This window comes from Ylistrum balloti, unplaced genomic scaffold, assembly GCF_031769215.1.
Source record: "Ylistrum balloti isolate Yb309-2 unplaced genomic scaffold, AGI_CSIRO_Ybal_v1 Utg370380, whole genome shotgun sequence".
Classification (NCBI taxonomy): Eukaryota; Metazoa; Mollusca; class Bivalvia; order Pectinida; family Pectinidae; genus Ylistrum; species Ylistrum balloti.
In genome coordinates this window covers 353,514-377,421 of record NW_026782265.1, presented here as the reverse complement: position 1 = coordinate 377,421, position 23,908 = coordinate 353,514, and the positions used below count along the sequence as shown (strand labels likewise).

The 23,908-nt window shown below is 36.4% G+C and overlaps 1 protein-coding gene across 1 annotated transcript; it reads right to left on the bottom strand.

Annotated features, from left to right (window-relative positions):
* Positions 1-1,980: 1,980 nt before the first annotated feature.
* LOC132554110 (zinc finger Ran-binding domain-containing protein 2-like) lies at positions 1,981-23,786 on the bottom strand. Its single transcript, XM_060218409.1, has 10 exons — positions 23,702-23,786; positions 22,081-22,133; positions 20,841-20,946; positions 20,562-20,644; positions 20,107-20,183; positions 11,724-11,864; positions 9,924-10,114; positions 9,081-9,161; positions 8,781-8,879; positions 1,981-6,705 (listed from the first exon to the last, which is right to left on the bottom strand). Exons 1-10 carry the CDS (start codon positions 23,767-23,769, stop codon positions 6,699-6,701), a joined length of 906 nt encoding a protein of 301 aa, XP_060074392.1. The 5' UTR covers positions 23,770-23,786; the 3' UTR covers positions 1,981-6,698.
* Positions 23,787-23,908: the final 122 nt, after the last annotated feature.

Sequence of the window (23,908 nt, the reverse complement as noted above, 5' to 3'; positions counted from 1 at the left end):
TCTATGGCTATTGTTCCATAAAACCCATCTCCATAAACTTTGTTAGGCAGGAAAAACATCCACTTCTATGGAATTCTTGTTGTAACCACAATAAGTTTGCAAAATCAAAATGAAATGCTGGTAACAATCATTGTCAATTATAACAATTAAAGTCTCATTGGACCTGTATTCCTCTGCTGTTCAATTAAAGTAGAGGTGTTGCAGGAGAAATAACAACTAGGATTTCTTGAATTTATTGAAAACAGACCATTTAAAACTTTTGAAACATTTGGCCTTTTTCGACTGAATTCAACTTAATTTTGGAATGCTGTTATCAATGAACAACCTTCTGAGTTTTGTTTACTGTGAAGGAATATTTGAATTGTAATGTTATTTTAGTGTTTTTTGCCTCATTATTATTGGCTTAAGGAAAAATTACTATTTGCAACTTCTGTATTTGGATTGTGTTGTAATTAGTACAGCAGCGAAAATTTATTAATGCCCTTATTTGTCCAAAAGTAATGTCGTGCTAAAATTTGATTGCACCAAAGCAAGTTAATTTCAAGTATTCAGAAGTCTATCCAAGATTTTCACATGCATATCACCCCTGTGACCTTGAAAGAACGTTTTGATATTTGAAGAATGTAACCGATGTAACAGTTGTTCATTTAAATATAGATATTGGGTTATTTAGAGCAAACTGTTTAACCGACATCACCCCAGTGATCTTGCAAGTGGATCGTGGTCATTTGTTTTAACTACATCTGTTGTCCGTGATGTAATTTTGCAATGTCATTTTTGAACAATGCAGCAGTGCAAGAAATTGTCAGAGAAAAGAGTCCTTTGTAAATGTCAACAATATTGAGGCAAAACTTTGAGACACAGGAAATAACTAAACCTGACAAAGATTACACACATCTAAAATATATAAAGATTATTACCATTAAATTTCATTGAAATCTATTCAGCACTGGAACATCATCAGATTCTAAAAGGAACCAAAATTTCCGAAAAGGGGAGATAATTCAACCCAGTAAAGATTACACACAATTACATTGTATATGGATTATTGCAAGCCAGTTTCCTGAAATCCAATCATTAGTATGACAGAAGCCAGTACATCATTACATTCCCAAAGGTACATAACTTTTCGAAAAGGGAGGTAACTCAACATGATATTGATTACAAACACTTAATATGTATATTTAGCAAGCAAGTATCGTTGAACTTAATAACAAACTTAGGTCCGAGTCCATGATGTACTGCCATCAAATCAGGCCATTACGCTTCATTGTGCCTTGATTATCAGAAGTACCCACAGTTAAGGATAGGTCATTAAATATCATAATGGCTTTTACAAGTCATGGTCAGGAGGCAGAGCACATAACCTTTCTTTTTCAAGGGTAATTTTGTCTGGCAAACCTTGGTGAATCAAAGTACATGTACAAAGCTATTGAAACAATAAAAAAAGAGCAAATAATTTCTTTTTGTGGATGGAATACTGACATTTTATTTCTAAGAAGCTGAAGAATAACCATTATTTTTATTCGAGGCATGAGGTTTAATGTCTTTCAACAGCCATTGTCAAATGTGGACAGGTGTCATGATGGTCACTAAAAACTGAAAATGAAAACAAAGAATGAGCAGACGGACAGAAAGAAAAAAATTCAAAGTGTTGTATTGTGGGTAGCAGATCTATTTTTGTCCCCTTGAAGAAGATAACCACCAAAAAAACCCCTTTTCTCCAGGGAACCTCTATTAGTTGACCCCTGCAATCATGCAATGGAATGCAGCAGACCATATTCTTGGGCTCTCTGATGTCCCCAAAATACAAGATGTCAGAGAAACTGCCGAAGACTGCAGGGGATTATAAGTATTGGAAGCTTAATATTATACCTATAGGTGATATATGATGACTTTGAGGTGGCAAGTACTATTAAGTACTTCCTAGCTGGCTTACTGATAAAAGGTGTCCAATCACAAACAACAGAACCCAATGTATCATTCTCATCCAACATTTAATGTCTGTTTATATACTAATGGAACAAACAAATGAATTAAAACAAAATTTGCTAAAACATTTCATTCATGAAGTTAATTTTAAATACATAATACCTTTATGAAAAGTAAACCCCCACCATGAACACTGACAGAAAACAAAACATGGTACTTCTCTATAAGGATGCATTGAAGTGGTCTGTTATGATTGTCATTACAAATCAATGATCTGATTACCAGAATGACTTAAAGAAATTACAGACTTGTTTGGCATGTTCTTGACACCAGAATCTTCATCCCAGCCTAAGTTACTCTAGATACATATCAGTAAAAAGATATACTTTAGCACTGTAAGATAATTCAGTTTGCAAAAATGGGGATGACCTCTCAACACAAGAACTTGAAGCCATTTAACTTTAAGGAACACCTGTGTTTCCTGAGACCAGTAATGTAACAGCCTTGAAATTAAGCTTCTGTCAAAATCCTGTACACCTGATGAGATCTGTGGCGTATACTTACCATAAAAAAGTAAGGCTGTTTTTTTATAAACAGAATGACCAAAAGTGATCGCTTCCATTTTAAATTTTCCTGCTTTTAATTTTTTTTAAAATATATTTAGTCATGAATTGTAATCAGCAAAGTAGCCTAGAGTTTAAAAAAGTAGAATTAACCTATTGAAGTTTTTTGGAAAAGACATGGATAGTTGAAGTTTTTTGGAAAAGACATGGATAGTTGAAGTTTTTTGGAAAAGACATGGATAGTTGAAGTTTTTTGGAAAAGACATGGATAGTTGAAGTTTTTTGGAAAAGACATGGATAGTTGAAGTTTTTTGGAAAAGACATGGATAGTTGAAGTTTTGGTTTCTGGTTGTTGAAAACCAATGCCTTTAAGGTTAAGACTTATTGTGGAAGGGTGCAGTGGTGATGCACTCGTACTTAAACATCTATAGTTCGATTCCCTGAGTGGATGTGAAAAGGTATGGGGGTCACTTGCCAGTTCCTGAGGCTTTTCCCGGGTACTCTTTTTCCTCCAATAGACCCCTCCTATGCTTTCATCCAAATCAACAAGAGCGATTAATAGCTTGTTTCCCTATTGTTGTAAAATGAATTAAGTTTATATTTATATATCAATGTTATACCTTTGTTACAATATCCCGATGTCAGTGGTAGAATTTACTTTTAAGTTTTTACTTTTTGAACCACAGTACAATGAGTAAACAATCAGAAACTTGCTGGATCATCTACACCAATAACACAGGGATGTTACAGTGTACCCCGATTCTGTAGGCCGTGATGTTACAGTGTACCCCGATTCTGTAGGCCGTGATGTTACAGTGTACCCCGATTCTGTAGGCCGTGATGTTACAGTGTACCCCGATTCTGTAGGCCGTGATGTTAGTGTACCCCGATTCTGTAGGCCGTGAGTTTACAGTGTACCCCGATTCTGTAGGCCGTGATGTTACAGTGTACCCCGATTCTGTAGGCCGTGATGTTAGTGTACCCCGATTCTGTAGGCCGTGAGTTTACAGTGTACCCCGATTCTGTAGGCCGTGATGTTACAGTGTACCACGATTCTGTAGGCCGTGATGTTACAGTGTACCCCGATTCTGTAGGCCGTGATGTTACAGTGTACCCCGATTCTGTAGACTGATGTTACATGTACTAAAGTATCTTTGCAACTTTATAAAATGCTTGATAAGATTGGTCTATCAATTTTGTTACAATAGTAAGGATTACAATAAAACATGTTACATATGGTTGTGTACACATTTGTATGAATATTGTATATTCTCTCTACTAATGAACCCCTGATTATCTTAGTTACCATCATGCCCATCATTTATACTGTGATGTGAAAAGTTCTGTAAGATGTTTGGAGTGATGACATATGGGTCACTAGCACTATTCTATTTACAATATAAACACACACAATTCACCAGGTTTGCCACTACTAACAGTCACATGTGGTATCATCCTTAGTCAAATTATTCAACAACTGTAACTGAACACATTAGGTCTGTAAATAGAATACTTGGATTTAGCGAATACTTTATTTCGAGAACTTACCTCTACAGACATATTCTCAAATACATGATTTCACAAATGCTTATCTGGGAATGACTTTTAATTTGTGAATGATGAACTACTAGACTGTGGAAACATATTGGCTGGTATTTTGCTTATGAGTCATACGACTATATCTGAAAAGTAATTCAGTCATGTGATAAATCAAAGCTGTGTCCATACTGAATTTATTTACCGGACTTCAGACTTCTTCAGACTAATAAATAAGAAACAAAAAAGAGTACTCAATATGCTTTTATGTTTTAAGAATGAAATGAGTTATGTTCAAGATGACGGGACCTCAACTGGCCAGACATTATTGTGATTAATGTTACCCTTCAGTGACTGCTATTTAAAGTAGTCGTCCCAGTGGTGATGTCTTTTTCATGGTTGCCTATATTTCATTTTGTAATTTAATAAAGCTGATATTTTGTATGTTATAAAGTTTAACTCCTATTGCAAATACATGTATTTTAGCACCTTTCCAACACAAGAGATCCCAGAAGGATCTTGGCACCCACCATTGTTTCATCGTTAATTGCTCTTTGAAAGTTGGATCTTTTTCCTTATTTTCTCTTCTCTTCTCTGCTTTTGCTCTTAATGATAAAACATTTCGTTTCTTCTGATCAGTCTCCTTATTATATGGGCACAAGGAGAGACTAAAGGGAACATACTTAAAAAATTTGAGAGATATCCATTCAGTACTTCTTCAGAAATAGCAATAACAATCTTTACTTTGCAAAATCAAAAATGGCTGTCTGTCAGCTATTTTGTTTTTTCTGATCAGTACCAAAATTAGATGGGCACAACAAGGGATCACGGGAAACATACACATGAAATTTGAGAAAGATCTATGCTACGTATTTCTCAAGAAATAGTGAAAACAAACTCTCAAAGTCGAAATCTAAGATGGCCGTCTTTCTGCCATTTTGTTCTTCTGATCAGTCCTAAAATCAAACGAGCACGACTAGGGACTAAAGGGAACCTACATAAGAAATTTGAGAAAGATCTATCCAGCACTTCTCAGGAAAAAGTGATAACAATCTTGCAACGTGAAAATCAAAGATGGCCACCTGTCTGCGATTTTGTTTTCTGATCTGTCCAAAATTAGACGAGCACAACTAAGGACCAAGGGGAACCGACACATGAAATATGAGAAAGATCATTACAGTACTTTCCAAAAAATAGTGATAAAAACTTCATTAACGAAAAATCCAAGATGGCCACCTGTTTTATTTGATCAGTCCCAAAATCAAACAGACATTACTCGGAACCAAGGGGAACCTACATAAGCAATTTGAGAAAGATCCATCCAGTTCTTCTCTAGAAATAGCGATAACAAAACTGTTTACGGACAGGTGGAAGGACGAACCACAGACCACGATGCAGGGTATTTGAATGGCCCACTATCATCGGATTAATTATAGCATCAGGGATTTACAACAACACATGTGACTCACAAGCTTGATTTCTGACTTCTGGCATGTAACTGTATGTTTGAATGGTATCATTTTGTGGCACAGTTTACAATCAGTAATACTGTGGTAGTTGTGTAAGAACTCTGAAAATGAAAATGCTTGAATTTTAAAAGTAACACATCTAGCAGATTTGTTTGGGATAATATCAAATGCTAACAGAAGTAAAAGCAAGTTAACAGCAGAAAAACAAGGATGTCATCAAGAGATTCATACAAATAATCGCTAGAGATTGAAATTAGCATTTGGCTCTCCTCGCCAATGGAGGCAAAAATAAATACTACATGAAAGTGATTTACAGCATACAGAGTTTGGATTACAGAGTCTTCACACTATTTCTATGTGTATGTATCATTCAACAAAACCACTTTAAATAAAAGTTGTCAGAACCCATCAGCAAATCCGGCATGGTTCTTCTTAGGCAGGCATCTTACAATGTCTAATGTTGGTGTAACAACATATTTTTTTGAGGAAATCACAAGATTTTTGCATTAATATATTGGACAGAATATTTTCTGACAAAGGAACTTAATACTGTATTGTATACATCATATTCTCTGAATTTTCCATTTATATATATACACACACATATATATATATTTTTTTTTATAGAAAAAGAGACTGAATTGTCTTCCTTTTATATAACCCAAATTTGTTCAAAGCCATGACACCAGTGTCCCGACTTAAAAAGCTCTAATAGACAATAAAACCTCTCTCTCTCTCATGTATCTCGAGTCCAATCTGTCCTGACTTGCTATGATAAACTAAACACAGGGACTCATTCAAAAGCTTCCACTGTTCACCTGATTTATTCTCTTGACTTACCAGATTTGTCGGCACAGACAAGTGGAGGACCTCAAAAGTTTCCATTGAACTTGCAAGTGATGCCAAACTAACAAATAACAAATTCTCTGTACTGACATGATTTACACCTTACTTTGGAGAAAAACCTTGCAGAGAACATTGAAAACCTTTTGTTAAATGGAATAAGTTCCTGGTTATGTCAATTATTGCTTTTGATTATAATCCTTTCATTAGCCTTTCAAAATGAGGCCTAATTCATTGGCTGGATCAAACTTAATCTTCCTATCATTTCAGGTTGTCCTTTCACAGGTACGGTATATAAACTATCAGAGATCCTCTGCGCCATCATTCGCCTGATTCTGTATGTCATCTCCAGCTTTTAGTATCTGAAAATTAAAAAAAATCAATCAAATATTGTGATATACAATAAATAATAAAATTCAAGAAAGAATCTGTATAGAATTATTTAAAAACTCCAAAAGCCGTACATAATTTCAAATCACTTTGAATATTTTTGAAGTACCCTGCAACGCTCAAAATCCACCAGAATTTTATGTTTTCACCCAAAATGTGACCCATGTTTTTGTCCCTTCTTGAAACACTCCATAACATCTAAATCCATACCAGTTAGTTGCAGTACATGTAGTACTAATTGATGCTGACAGAAAAGTCATGTCTATGTCTGATCCTTTGCCACATTCACATTGAGACTAAGCATTTCGTAAATGAATATTTTGTATGTATTTCAGTGAGTATCTTGACTAATAACTGTAGTGATTTATGCTGGCTGTAATCTGAGGGTCAAAACCATACTGGCTGTCAATTAAAAACTTATGTGATATTGTGGTGTTAAGGAGCTGTTTGCAGTAGTATCTTGTAAACATGCATCTCATTGGTGTATAATGTAATTATCATGTAATTGACAAAAAAAGTGCACAGGTGGCAACACCAATCCTCCTCGATGTATCTCTAGATCATTGTATCAGCGTCGCTGTCATCACATGTAACAGAACTATCCACCAAATTTCTCAGTCTTCTCAAATTTTGTTGACCAACAAGTAATTAAGAGTTTTGAGGTGTTTAATTCCACATTAGGTAATAATAAAAGAACTGATTCTGTAGATGTCTTTCTTGTCGGTCTGATTCAGTAGATGCCTTTCTTGTCAGTCTGATTCAGTAGATGTCTTTCTTGTCAGTCTGATTCAGTAGATGTCTTTCTTGTCAGTCTGATTCTGTAGATGTCTTTCTTGTCAGTCTGATTCAGTAGATGTCTTTCTTGTCAGTCTGATTCTGTAGATGTCTTTCTTGTCAGTCTGATTCTGTAGATGTCTTTCTTGTCGGTCTGATTCTGTAGATGTCTTTCTTGTCGGTCTGATTCTGTAGATGTCTTTCTTGTCGGTCTGATTCTGTAGATGTCTTTCTTGTCAGTCTGATTCTGTAGATGTCTTTCTTGTCAGTCTGATTCTGTAGATGTCTTTCTTGTCTGTCTGATTCTGTAGATGTCTTTCTTGTCAGTCTGATTCAGTAGATGTCTTTCTTGTCAGTCTGATTCAGTACCTTTCTTTCTTGTCAGTCTGATTCTGTAGATGTCTTTCTTGTCAGTCTGATTCTGTAGATTTCTTACTTGTCAGTCTGATTCTGTAGATGTCTTTCTTGTCAGTCTGATTCTGTAGATGTCTTTCTTGTCATTCTGATTCTGTAGATGTCTTTCTTGTCATTCTGATTCTGTAGATGTCTTTCTTGTCAGTCTGATTCTGTAGATGTCTTTCTTGTCAGTCTGATTCTGTAGATGTCTTTCTTGTCAGTCTGATTCTGTAGATGTCTTTCTTGTCGGTCTGATTCTGTAGATGTCTTTCTTGTCATTCTGATTCTGTAGATGTCTTTCTTGTCAGTCTGATTCTGTAGATGTCTTTCTTGTCAGTCTGATTCTGTAGATGTCTTTCTTGTCAGTCTGATTCTGTAGATGTCTTTCTTGTCATTCTGATTCTGTAGATGTCTTTCTTGTCAGTCTGATTCTGTAGATGTCTTTCTTGTCAGTCTGATTCTGTAGATGTCTTTCTTGTCATTCTGATTCTGTAGATGTCTTTCTTGTCAGTCTGATTCTGTAGATGTCTTTCTTGTCATTCTGATTCTGTAGATGTCTTTCTTGTCATTCTGATTCTGTAGATGTCTTTCTTGTCAGTCTGATTCTGTAGATGTCTTTCTTGTCAGTCTGATTCTGTAGATGTCTTTCTTGTCATTCTGATTCTGTAGATGTCTTTCTTGTCAGTCTGATTCTGTAGATGTCTTTCTTGTCAGTCTGATTCTGTAGATGTCTTTCTTGTCAGTCTGATTCTGTAGATGTCTTTCTTGTCAGTCTGATTCTGTAGATGTCTTTCTTGTCATTCTGATTCTGTAGATGTCTTTCTCATTGATGATAAAGATGCCTTAATCTCTATAATATTTGCTGTGAACTCCAAACCTCGACCGATTGTATCCATCCTTGTAGCTGCCTGACTGAGGGGAATATCTAGAATGACTTCTATTGTTACTGTGTCGATGGTCTTCAGAGGAACTTGATCTGAAAAACAAAACTTTTCAAACTGAGTTTTACACTGAGACTCAAAAATGGACATGTTAAGAAAAGTCCACAAACTCCTGAATTATCAGAGTGTATTTTGAATACTTGAAACAAAAAATATTCATAATTTAGGACCGTTATTGACAAATCACCAAAACGATGACTGTCTATGATGATGTATTATGTCCGTTATCACCAAACCTCGACCTCCGGGATCCTGACTTTCTGTCCCTTGGTGACCTTGATCGACCTTTGTACCTCTTTGATCTTGGTGACTCTGATCTACAACAAAAGCAATCCTACAGAAGGTCTGACAGAATCTGAAAGTTAGCCTGTATATCTATTGTGTAACATTACTTAACCTACAGTTTCATAACATTTTGGTATAAATAGACCTCTCTTGGTCTGCTAGGAGTAAAGGCCAGAGAGGAGAGTCTCTACTGGCAGCATGACTGCTCTCTCAGGCTTTTGCCTGAACTGTTTGAATGTAATTTGTAAATATATACATTAATATAAATATATAGATGAAAATTTACAATAAACATTGGACTTAATTGTCATCACTGCACTATAAGTGAACCACATCACAAACCACAGGAATACATATATTTCATCCTACTTATTTATGTGTTCTATTATTAAGCTGACCTGACAATTTGAAATTGCACACAGTCTTCCTCCCATAACTGTTTAGGAAATTGTCTAAATTAATCGACATGCCTTCATATATTCAGGACTTTTGTTTAATATATGCTTCTAAATATTAGTTTTTGCATGGAAGCAACATCAATGTTAGAGTCAAGTAGCACAAAACCTTTGTTCAAATTACAAAAATTAAAACAACAAGTTAGTTTCTTAAAATTATTAGAAATTAATCTATATATATATTTTGATAAGCTCTCTATTTTCAGCTAAACATTTCATTTTATGTGAGATTCTACAGAAACATATTCATTTTATTGACCAAGATGGGTAAATAAAGAAAAGAATCAATAGTGATATTGACCTTTTGACCTCTACCCTTTACCCTTTCCACCAAGTTACCTGGACCTGGACCTATTGCTTCTCTTCCTTCGGTTCCTTGAGGATGACCTTGATCGTGAGGAGGAGGAGGATCTTGAGGAAGATGAGCTTGACCTTGAAGATGAACTAGAAGATGAGTTTGATCGCCTGTCATCCTCTTCATCACTACCATCCAAGTCATATTTGCTCAAATCATCTTCCCCATCTTCTTCCTATCAATGAACAACCATTCTGTTTTTAGACAGAATGTACAAAATTCATAATTTCCTGTGATTCAAATTTTACTTATTTCTTTTTTTTTATATCAACCATACGAAACAGGATGAAATTTCTGAAAAATAGTAGGAACAAGGAATATGTTATTCTTGAACTTAATAATGAGGATTAAGTTTCCTCCTCTGAGTCAATCTTGTCTGTAAACTACCTCCTTTGGGGCTTAATAAACTAATATATGATAAACCTCAGGGTCAATCTGGGCTTTCATTTACCACCACAGAGTCGATCTGGGCTTTCATTTACCACCTCAGAGTCGATCTGGGCTTTCATTTACCACCACAGAGTTGATCTGGGCTTTCATTTACCACCACAGAGTTGATCTGGGCTTTCATTTACCACCACAGAGTTGATCTGGGCTTTCATTTACCACCACAGAGTTGATCTGGGCTTTCATTTACCACCACAGGGTCAATCTGGGCCTTTAATTTACCACCACAGAGTTGATCTGGGCTTTCATTTACCACCACAGAGTTGATCTGGGCTTTCATTTACCACCACAGGGTCAATCTGGGCTTTCATTTACCACCACAGAGTCAATCTGGGCTTTCATTTACCACCACAGAGTCGATCTGGGCTTTCATTTACCACCACAGGGTCAATCTGGGCTTTCATTTACCACCACAGGGTCAATCTGGGCTTTCATTTACCACCACAGAGTTGATCTGGGCTTTCATTTACCACCACAGAGTTGATCTGGGCTTTCATTTACCACCACAGGGTCAATCTGGGCTTTCATTTACCACCACAGAGTCAATCTGGGCTTTCATTTACCACCACAGAGTCGATCTGGGCTTTCATTTACCACCACAGGGTCAATCTGGGCTTTCATTTACCACCACAGGGTCAATCTGGGCTTTCATTTACCACCACAGAGTTGATCTGGGCTTTCATTTACCACCACAGAGTTGATCTGGGCTTTCATTTACCACCACAGAGTCAATCTGGGCTTTCATTTACCACCACAGAGTTGATCTGGGCTTTCATTTACCACCACAGGGTCAATCTGGGCTTTCATTTACCACCACAGAGTCAATCTGGGCTTTCATTTACCACCACAGAGTCGATCTGGGCTTTCATTTACCACCACAGAGTCAATCTGGGCTTTCATTTACCACCACAGAGTCGATCTGGGCTTTCATTTACCACCACAGAGTCGATCTGGGCTTTTATTTACCACCACAGAGTCGATCTGGGCTTTCATTTACCACCACAGAGTCGATCTGGGCTTTCATTTACCACCACAGAGTCGATCTGGGCTTTCATTTACCACCACAGAGTCGATCTGGGCTTTCATTTACCACCACAGAGTTGATCTGGGCTTTCATTTACCACCACAGAGTTGATCTGGGCTTTCATTTACCACCACAGAGTTGATCTGGGTTTCATTTACCACCACAGGGTCAATCTGGGCTTTCATTTACCACCACAGAGTTGATCTGGGCTTTCATTTACCACCACAGAGTCAATCTGGGCTTTAATTTACCACCTCAGAGTCAATCTGGGCCTTTAATTACCTTCTCTTCAACATTCTGATCTTTAAATTACCTCCTCTGAGTCAATCTTGTAGTTTGACAAATCGCCTTCTTCATCCTCCTCCTCTTCCTCCTCATTGGGTTCCATATTTTCACTTGTTGTCACTCCTTCAGAACTTATGCTTTTTCTGAACTTTTTCTTTTTGCGACCAAACTGTGATAAAGATATACAGATATAACAAAAATACCCAGGAGATATACACATTATATAGGTCAATTATTCCCAGTGCCCCACTGTTGGATTGAAAGACAATCTATATGTGTTAATATGACAATTACAGGTATCAACTCAATTCCCACCTAGTACTGATATTTCCATGTAGATTATCAACTATTAATGCATTTGAGTACAGTTTGGCATCATTTTTAAAATTAATAAAATGATTACATTATCAACAACCATTGCTACATCATTTATTATGGATATATATAAATATTAGAATTACTTGTGAAAACTGAAAACAAATGATTAATGCTATACTCTGACAAAAAAAATAAGAAAAATAAGTTCAAACTTCTTCAGCACCAAGGAAGTGCTAGCTAGTACAAAGTTTCTGGTACAAAATAATGGAGTTCTTGAATAATTCTGTTGCCATGCTCTGAAAACCGTGAAAGGAGGAGTGCCAGTTTGGGCCTTCTGGTGGCCATGACGAATACTTTTTATTTTTTGTCTATTAAAAACTTGGGGTCAGGCAATAATGACATGACATTAATCTAAGGTCAGCTCAAGGTCGTTCAGTTGTTATAGGGGGGACGAGTGGGGGATCAAATTCATAATTATTGCAATAATTATCAAACTAAAATATTTTTTTTTCTTTTTTTCTCTTAAATGTCATTTGATGATATATTTCAAAACTTTTATTAGAAAAAATGACCAAAAAATATGCCATTGTTGAAAAGTAGGTCACAGTAATTAAGTGCCCTAATCACTAATTAAGTCACACTTGAGCACTGTTTTTTGTCTTAATGCATCTATAAGCAATACGTTTATCACATGCAGTGTATTTATTTGAAATATTTTTGCATGAATTCGAGCAATGAAGAAGTTACAGTCAGGGTAAGAGAGGCATGCCATTTAAATATATTAGTTACAATTTAAAGTGCAAGAGTACCAGTCACTTTCTTATTCCAGTTAATGAAAATGAATATTGAATTATACTGTATGAAAAATTATTTCAAATAAATTTCACTGTATAATAATTCCCTCTGTGCATTAGTTGTATTCTTGAGCTTTAACATAAGATGGTTTGACACTAGAGCTTTAACATAAAATAGTATGACATCATGACATCACCCTGATGTGTACCTTGTTAACGGTCTTGTTTCAAACACTATCAAACTTCAGTAATCTATAATGCAGTGTATGTAACACATGGTATATCCAGATATATAAGTATACTTTGTTCTGTGTAGTTCGTACATGCATTGACTTACCATATTTATTCCAATAAACGCCCCGTCTCTAATAAACGCCCCCCACCTGTTTTCTCAGTAAATTTCAACAACTCAGGAGTCAGGTTACAAAGCTTACCTTTTAATAAATTTTAAATTCCTGGTATCGATGAACATGAACAAATGAATTTTGGCACAAGAAAATTACACTGTCACGACATGTACACAAGTAACATCAATTTAATCCACGGTTCATTTCAATATACTGCAGGCCTAACGGCCGGGACTGCCGTACGAACTACTGTCTTCTTGCTTTCACTCATTTCTATTTGCGGAATAGAAGGCGCGTTCGCTTCACCCATTAGATTTTGCAAAACGTCATCTGCAGCTTGGACATCCTTTTCACTAAACCCCTGGAATTCCTCATCGTCAGAATCATGCTGGAAAATATGATCCTTGCTACCGTCCAGCGAATTTGTGATATCGCATTTTTTGAACGATCTTCTGATTGTGTCCGGGCTAATGCTATCCCATGTTGTCTTGACCCAAGACAACATTGCAGCTTTAGATGGGGCTTTACGATTCCCTGCTTTGGTTTTCTCAATTGGGCCACTGAAACACCATTCGTCATACAACTCTCCAAGTTTTTGTTTGAAGGGTTTATTCCACGACACATCGGCTGGCTGTAGCTTACATGTACATCCTCCGGGTATAACACAGATGTCTGAATTATATTTTTGACAAACCAGTTTTTTTACATCTTCAGTAAGATGACCACGGAAAGGGTCCCATACTAATAACCACCTAGCTGTATTATTCACACCCCAGGGTATTTTTAACCAAAATTTTATACTTTCCTCGTTTGCCCAGGATTTTTGTCCCACCCCGCACATGTATACATACCACAATACCACTTGGTATGTCATCTTTCGGAAGGGTACGAATGCCTGGCATGTGCACAAGGGGGGCAATTTTAGTCCCATCGGCATATGCTGCAAGTGTCACTGTTATTTTTTGTTTTTCGTGGCCAGTACTGTAAACTCTGACCTCCTTTTCCCCCTTTATTGCCAATGTCGATTTTCCTGGCATGTCAAACCACACCGGGGTTTCGTCCATGTTAGCAATATGGCTATCGGGGTATTCTCGTAGCCGACGCATTTTGAACACGAAATTAAAAAAACTGTCAATACGATCATCAATTAATGAAACTTCATGTTGTGCCACATGTGTAGATCGCCTGAACGAAATGTTATGTCTCTTTTTGAATTTAGAAAACCATCCATATGAGGCTTTGAACGATTGACTACCATTTGCCTTATGCATACGCAAGGCCTCAAACCGCAATGCTTTCCCATGTCACTCGTATTCTGGCCTCCAGTCTGTCCTGTAGCCATCTCATCAGATTTTTGTCAATATCTTCATATCTGACATGCCTTCCACCTCCTTTACAGCGTTTAGATGTTTTAGAAAGATTTTTTAATTTTTCTTTGTTTTGACACCAGTCCCGCACTCGTTTTCTGTCAACACGAAACACTTTCGCGGCGGCTTATTTACCCTTCTCCTCTGCGAAGGCGATTAAGCTTGAAAGCAGTGTCGTAATTTCGTTTTGTCCCAGACATTGTTATCAGGTATATGGGATTTATTAAGAAACAGACTGGCCTACAAGGGGTGATGAACATTGTACGTTTTTAACTGAAGCTGACACGATTGACATCGTGTCATTTCATACAAGAAATCAGGTTATTAGAATGCAATTGACAACAATGTTTAAAGCTACAACGATGTTGGAATTACTGCAATTTTCAAATGCATTCTTTGCTGAGTAATTCGTTAGTTTGTTAAACAATGTTTTTAAGTGGCAGCCATGGCATGTCACGACCAACAAATTATGAAATTTTGTGTTCCATTAATCGCCCTGTCTGAAAAATTTCACGCCCCCAGGGCGTTTATTGGAATAAATACGGTATGCACATATCTTGTGTATCACTGAACCATTAAATATAATTTCCTTCATACAAGTGTGACATATATATAAAATAGCATTATAGTATTTTGTTTAGTTTTTATTAACTATTTTTGTAAAATGCCAGTACACAAGCAGTGTGCTTGCTGCAAAGCAGGTTATAAAGTCAGAATATATTGTCTGAATCAGGCAGATGTTCTGTCTTTCTTGAAAGATAACATCAATAAAGATTTATGTTAAGGTGACCCTGTATGTAAGAAATGCAGAGTGAGATTCTACAAACACCATGAACCATTAGAGCATTCTAACAGTGGTTTAGACCATCAGAATGAGACACCTGACTCTAACAAAATCAAACTTGATATTCCACGAGCTACGCTTACTGAATCGCGATGTTTCGTTTGTGGAAAGTCCAGAGATGAAAAAAGTAAAATGGTGAAACCATGCACGGAAATAAGAGTTAAGATTTTCATTAAGACAGATGTCTTGATTCAAAACACATCTAGGTGCTGTACTTCTCATAGAGTGGACGGTGATATTCATTCCGATGTTCTTCAGTCACTCACTCCTACCAGTGAAGACTCAGAACTGGATTCATCTGAAATATCAGAAATCCTGCTTTCACTGAGATCACTGGCTTCTAGAAAAAGTTGTTTGGACTTTGATTCACCTGATGGATTAACTGATCAAGATTATTATCGACTCACAGGACTTTATAAATCTCAGTTTTCCAAGCTTTTACAGTCAGTTAACACATCTCTGTACTCTTCACTAAACAGAAGTGCAAGGACTGCATTAGCTGTTCTTCTTGAAAAGTTGAAAACGGGCATGTCCGTAGCAATTTTAGCTACTTTGTTCAATATGACAAAGCGAACGTGTGGAAAAAGTATACACTCTGCTCTGTTCCTTCCCACATTGGCCTGCATCACGTTACAAGATAACAAGTTATCCAAAACCATACTACAATATTTGCAAAGACAATGTTTGCCTCAGGTGAGGATGTCGCTTTGGTTGTTGCTGACGGCTTTTATATTTATGTTGAAAAATCCAGTAATTACACATTCCAACGTCGCTCTTTCTCAATGCAAAAGGCACGTCCTCTCTTGAAGCCAATGCTTCTTGTAGCTTCTGATGGTTATATCTTGTCTGTTCTTGGTCCGTATTTAGCAGATGGTCGAAACAATGATGCCAATATCACAAAGCACATGCTCAAAACTATCACTGAGAACATCAATGATTAGTTTCAAGATGATGATGTCCTTGTTGTTGACGGAGGTTTTAGAGATGTGACAGATTTTTTGAGGGATTCTGGTATCAAAACAGAAATGCCATTTTTTCTACCGAAGGGTCAGAAGCAGCATACAGTCAAAGAAGCAAATGAACCCTGTCTTGTTACAATGGTAAGGTGGGTTGTTGAGTCAGCCAATGGACGGATTAAGCAGTGGAAGACGTTGGGACATGTATTGCCAAACACATTAATTCCCGTTGTAGGAGATTTTGTACGAATTGTTTGTGCAATTTGCAATGCCTTTTGCCCTCCACTTGCTTCAAATTCTCCCAATGACATTGTAATTGCCGAGAGAATGATGGCATTGTCCAAAACACCTAACAAACTTCAAACTCTTATTGAGGCAGAAGGGTTAACAAGGAAGTGGTCTATTTGGGTAAAGCTTGATGAGGCCAGTTTGCCTGATTTCCCAAAGTTATCAGAACCAGAGTTGAGAGATCTTACCATGGGGGTATATCAGCTGAAACAGGCAAAATCCTACACCAAAGAGCATTTAGCTGAAGATGGTCAGTATGAACTTATGCTATGCAGGGAGAAACGTGACTTGATCAAAGTTCAGATTCGTTCATGACATGTTGCTTCGAAGGTCTACAATCTTTGGGATTGAATATTCTAATGGACTGACCCCAATATCAGGCTGGTACTGTCAATGTAAGGTTGGTGCCAGAGTAGTCGGCTGCTGTGCCCACATTGCATCTGTCCTATGGTATCTTTCTTATGACTGACACCAGTCTGATACTGCACAAACAACTGCCTCCTCAAGATTCCTTAGTTGTGTTGATGACGCAATGATGGTGGAAAACTGGTCAGATTGTGACAGCGACAGTGACTCCTAAATGAATATCCCAACACCACCATTCCCCTTACTAAAGCAGTAAACAAAAATACAATCCTGTAAGTAATAGACAAAGGTCATTCATTATCTGTGAAACCCGGTGCTAACTTGATTTTTTCCATTTTAATATCATCCATATTTGCAAAAATATTTCAAATAAATACACTACACGTGATAAACGTATTGTTTATAGATGCATTAAGACAAAAAACCCTGCTCAAGTGTGACTTAATTAGTAAATAGGGCAATTAATGTCATGTCATTACCGTCTGACCTCAAGTTTTTAATAGACAAAAAATAAAAAGTATTCGTCATGGCCACCAGAAGGCCCAAACTGGCACTCCTCCTTTGTAATTTTTTCTGTTTTTGATCTGTTTTCATGAAACAAGAATAAATGAAACACTAATAAGAGTGTTAGGACAAAATTACAGATATTCATCTTGAATGATTTTGAAATCTTACTACAGAGACAACAAACTTTGTAGTTTTGCTTGTTTCTATACCCCGATAAAATCATAAACAAATTATAACTCCTCCATAGCAAAAGGTACTACCAGAATGATAGCTTCATAGTTTTAGGCAACTATATGTGATGGTTTTGAAGTCATGCTAAATATAACTGTTATTAATAATTGTAAAAGTGTTTTAATGGACAACTTCTCCATACTAGCTTGATACCTGTACAAAGTTTTATGTAGATATAGAATACTAGCTTGATACCCGTACAAAATTTTATGTAGATATAAAATACTAGCTTGATACCTGTACAAAGTTTTATGTAGATATAGAATACTAGCTTGATACCTGTACAAAGTTTTATGTAGGTATAAAATACTAGCTTGATACCTGTACAAAGTTTTATGTAGATATAAAATACTAGCTTGATACCTGTACAAAGTTTTATGTAGATATAAAATACTAGCTTGATACCTGTACAAAGTTTTATGTAGGTATAAAATACTAGCTTGATACCTGTACAAAGTTTTATGTAGATATAAAATACTAGCTTGATACCCATAAGTAGATATCTTGACAGACAGATGGATGGAGCCAATGAATATCCTCATGGGGGATAAAAAGGGAAGGCCACACTACCATATCTTAGTTGATTTATGGGTGTTAGTCCCATAGGTCTATAACAACACTCTGTGTTTTACAGGTATCTGAATTTTATACTAGAATACTTATTCTTCAGAAAGGCTGTGATGTAGTGGAACAGCTACATTCAGAATCGTTTTATTGTTTAACTTGAGAAAGCTTTTGTCAGTTGATTTCTTATTGAATTTGGAATGAATCTGCTTCCTAATGTTCCATTAATATTATTAACCAAATTAAGCAGGTAGTGGACAAAGACAGTTAACTGAGGTTTATAACAAATCACTGACGAAATTTTTAACAGTTAACCTGATCATCATTCAGATAATAGTAAAGTGATTTTTTTTCAGTTTTTTTATTGTTACATATATATTTCAAGTACATCACAGTACGAAAAGTTATAGTTTCTACTGAAATATGCACATAAAAATGTTAATTAATGATTATAAAAGGAAAGCCTCTCACTGTTGATCTGTTTCTGTAAATTTATGCATCACATATGATAATACGACACACCACATCTGTAAAGAAGAATGGCTTCCCAAGTGAATCAGTCAGCAAAAAAACCGAGAATGAACAGAAGAAAACCAAGAATTTCGCTCGGCAACTGATCAGATAAACAATCAGGATTACGTATGGATTCTGCTGGACTGACTGACAGTTTTCCGATTAGAACTACCAGTAGGTCAAAGCTTTGCATATTGTTTGCAAAACGTGTATGACTGGAGTCAGACTTTTACAGAAATGATGGCAATTTATGTCACTTTCCTCGTATATCTTAATTAAATTTATCAGACATGTACTTGTCCATAACAAATTCAGGTACAGAAAACCGGTGTTTATATACTGTGTCACTTCCTTTTTCTCCACTATCACACCAGTTTGTATATATAAATGAACTGCCTTGTTTTCAAAACTGTCATGTGATATTGTCAGCTCTAAATTTCAGAAGGGTTTCCTAAATAATTTGAGTGGTCAAACTGGACATTAGAAATTGACTGTAAACATCAGGATGGCATTGCAACATCACTGACAGTGTATCTACCTCAATGAAATGCTAGTATGACCTGAATCAGGTGCGCACTCACCAAGCTATGCTCCATTGTTTGCGTGGTACGCCTATGTGTATTGAGTTCCAATATAGAGAGTTAACAATGAAATTAAGACTGGTTAATCTTTTTACGTGACTTTAATTAATGTAGTGCCTATATTTATGGTTTTTCAAAAACTAACTGCACTCGTCCCAAGTGACGAGGCCCAGTTGAAGAACTGCTCGGCCTGGGCCGTTTTTCATCCATCCAAGACAGGTGGACGAATGCATTTTTCGCACTCTGATTCTTTAAGAAATAAGAGATCCCAGAGGGATCTTGGCACCCACCATGGTTTGATCTTAACTTGCTCTTTGAAAATTGGATCTTTTCTTATTTTTCTCTTCTCTGTTTTTGCTCTGTCAGCCATTTTTTTCAAGGAACCTATGCATGAAATTTGAGAAAGGTCTATATAGTACTTCTTAAGAAATAGCTATAACAAACTTTCAAAGTCAAAATCCAAGATGGCCACCTGTCTGCCAAATTTTAAGGAATCTATACATGAAATTTGATAAAGGTCTATATAGTAGTTTTTAAGAAATAGCGATAACAAAAATTGTTTATGAATGGACAGACAACAAATGGAGCCCACCATCTGATGTTGGTGGACTAATGAAAGGTATATCAGATATCAAAATCCAGATGAATTCATCAAGATATTTAAGATATAAAAATGTCTTGTGTAAGTTAAGAATAACAAAAAAACTTGCTAGAAAAATGTAGACAGAAACTTACATCGTCAAATTCACTGTCTTCGTCTCTTTTAACATATTCAACGACTTCATCTCTTTCCATGTAGCCGCCTCCAAAACCTACAAAGACATTGTTAAAGACAAGTTTCCAGTACAGTCAATTATAATCAAAATATTTCAACTGAAAAAAAAATAAGAACAAAGTATTCCAGGCACAAATTACAACTACATCAAACATAAACATTTTCATGTCCAGACATCAGTAATTCAAACAAAAAAGTATGTTTACGACATCAGAACATACATTGTTAATGATTTGTGTGAAATAATTTGTCAGTTACTTTTATTGAACCCAAATAAAACACATGTTATGTTGATAGCTTGCAATTTCACAGCAGTTTGAAATTTCAACACAAAAATGCAGTTGAACATTTGAATCCCCATCCAACTATACACAATATTCCACGAGGAGTCTAGTGCAATCTAAAATACATCTACCTGTTCTCTGCTCCTGTTTTCCATACTTTGGTGAATTGCATACATTGCAGGTCATTCTACGTGCCCAGTTCACATTGCCGCAACTAGAAAATATTTGTTTAAAGTTTCACATTAAAATCAACCTTAATTAGATGACACCATACTTCAGTTATCCCATTCTATCAATACTGAAGGTATCAATTATAAATACAATTTGGTATTTTTTGTATAATCTTCTCACTTCAATAGTTGTAGTAAGTTTTTACGGAGGTTGTTCACAAGAATTACTACATAGCTCACCTTTTACATTGCCAATCATCGGCACTAAATAGGCCTTTACTCTTCTCGGCTAAATTCTTTCCTATTTCCGTACCACCCTTCTTGAAAACAGTGCCATCCTTTCTTTCTGAAAAAACATGACCTACTTTTATTAGAAGTTTATTTCATTTTATTTTGATAAGGGTACTGACGGAGAGAACAATGTATGCCCATCCAATGCCGAAGAAATATTCAGGACTTGGTGTACTGAAAAGAATATTTTCAATGTCAAAATGTTAATACAATTGCTAACAAGGTAATTCAGTGCATCACAGTCCCCAAACAACATATTGCCTCACCAAGGTGAACCCATAGATATCCCAAGTATTAAGTTCCCACAATTTGTTGTGTTGAAGATAGACAGGACACAGAAAGCTTTTCTTTCATATAGATTAAAGGTAAAAATATAGGTCAGAGTAAACTACTGTCTCACCAAGTTCTCATGATTATAAATATAGTGCAGGAGATAGGGTCCAAATAAGTTTTTTTCTTTGATACAATTAAAAGATTAAAATGTAGGACGAACCTACTTTGATACAAGAAACACCATTTCATCCAGGTGAACCTATATCCCCAGTGTCAAGTACTTGTGACCAGCAGTGTAAAAGCTAGGGCCTGGACATTCTTTTCCTTTTGATGTAGGTCAGAGGTCAAAATTTAGGTCAGAGTGACTTACTTTTGATATGCCACACACTATTTCACCAAAGTGAATCCAAATCCCAGATAATATGTTCCTGTGATTGGCTGTGTAGAAGATATTGGGCCAGACAAGAGAGCAGAAGGATGGACAAAAGGACAGACAAAAAAGAATTCAAAATGATAGCCCTCTCCATTATCTGGTTTGGGAAAAATGTAAAAATGTCAAGTGTGGAAACAGTGCTATATGCTTTAATAATACATAAAAATATGCCAAGTTTTGAAAAGATTGGTGGAGAACTGAAAGAAATCTTTGGACAAGATTAAAATGCAGAACAGAATCAGGTACACAATAATGTACACAGCTTACTTCTCCACCAGAAGTAAGTTTTACTTTTTAAGGTCCTACTTAAATGATATCTTTTCATAATTCATTCAATTATGTCAGCAACTGGAAATTCAAATTCCTACCAGACATTCCTGGTTTTGCCAGCAATTTTCTCAAATTGAACTCGGAGACTTTTTCCACAACCCCCAAAGTCTCTTTCAAAAAGATGTTAGAACAATGAATGACTTTTTTCTTTACCTGAGCCACACCGATTACACTGACTTCTTCTGGAAAAGTTGACATTTCCACACCTGAAAAGAAGGCAATATCCATTTTAGTAAATTTCTATATAAACCTTATCCTATATGGATATTGCAAATCAGAGAAAATACAGATATATCTAAGACTCACAACATGGATCAGACAATAGACCACAAACATGTGGTAAGTCTAACAATTAATCATTACATGTTTCATATATCAGGTACTCAAAGGACCAGGATGCTGAACAAATGTCATGTACAAATGGATAAATCAACAGAAAGGGATAGACACAACATTTGTATAATAAAAACCCCTGAGGGATTATTACATGATGCCACCATCCAATGGTCTTTATTACTTCTATCATGTATGACAGTTGCATCTTTTTCCTTCTTTCCACCTGATTACCAAACTCAAATAAGCATGAGGAACCTACAAATTATGAAATCTCAGAATAACTAGTCCATCCAGGGCCATTCAAGAACTGATGATAATAAAATTAATTTTAAATGTCAAAATCCAAAAAGGCCTCTTGTTGGCTATTTCTTAATTTTCTTCTTAATCTGTCCTTGAAACCTGAATATGGTATGAAGTCCTAGAAAGCTCCATCACATGTGTATACTCACTAACAGCCTTGAGCTCAGAAAGATAGCATAAAAGAAACACAAGAGTTCCTCAGAACTGTATGTGTCGCCTGCATAAAGTGTCAAGGTCACCAAGAAATCGAACTGATGTCAAAACTAATCTGTACTTCCAAAAAGAAGCCATATACTAAATTTCATTTTGATAACTCAAAGGATAACCCAAAAAAGTCTGGAAAACAATATTCCATGAGAATTTTCTAAGTTCAAAGGGGCATTACTCTGCCAAGAATGGTCACAGACAGCTGGAAATCGAACTTAATCCAAAGAAATTTAGATAAGGACGGGTGTTAGCCGCATAATTCAATAAATTTGTTATTCTTGATAAAAATTTGAATCCAACCCTTTACAAAAGGTGCAAACAGATATCCGCCATTTTCATACTATGATTTCATTTAAATTATTTTCTGCATCGAAATGTCAGAATTTGATATAATATTGTTATATATGCTATCAATAACGCTAAACAGCTATAATGTCTACAAGCACAGCAGTGAGCCGAGCTGTAAAAACCAGTGTGTTTACCAACACACTAACGTCAAGCAGTGGCTGACCTGCCCCTGGGCATCTTGGTATGACAAGACAAGTCGATATTAGGACCAGTGGTCAAGGACAGTTTACAGACTACTGTCATAGTAATTACACCTATCATTTATTCATCCTGTGTCACTACTGTAACGTGCATAGAAAAGCGTGAGCAAGGAGACAAGGGGAAAATATTGGAAATCTCTGAAGTATTCCATTTAATGGCATTTTCGCCATCGTTCCACGGTAGAGTGTACCCACTCTACATAAGTGACCAAGGCGCGAACATCTCCATGCGATCCGATCGCGTAATGCCCTTGTGTTATCACAGGGTCCAGTAGGCTCGCGAGTTGACTGTGGGACATGTTTGAGGAAGTCGTAAGAGTTGGCTATCAATCATCCCCAGCGTGTCATTACTGAAAGAGATTTGTTTCGTTTTCAATATTTACTTTGCATCGGGACAAATCCAGTCTCCTTCGTTAGGTTTGAACCTCGCATTTGCACTACCTCCAGACATTGTGCGATCCTCTGCCGTCTTTCTTTCCCCTTCGTCTACTTCGTTGGCGAGCTTTTCATGCAAGGATTTTCATCCAATCAAACTAAAGAAATATAATTCACCGCGCAATAAGCCTGGTGCATGTTCGGTTCACGCCATT

Bases quoted from the DNA above. Each gene is read 5' to 3' on its own strand.
- LOC132554110 (XM_060218409.1), bottom strand. From the start codon at position 23,769: ATGTCTGGAGGTAGTGCAAATGCGAGGTTCAAACCTAACGAAGGAGAC. The intron at 22,134-23,701 runs GTAAATATTGAA...CCTTCTTTTCAG, and splicing joins TGGATTTGTCCCGATGCAAA to GTGTGGAAATGTCAACTTTT. The intron at 11,865-20,106 runs GTAAGTTTCTGT...TCTTTATCACAG, and splicing joins AAGACAGTGAATTTGACGAT to TTTGGTCGCAAAAAGAAAAA.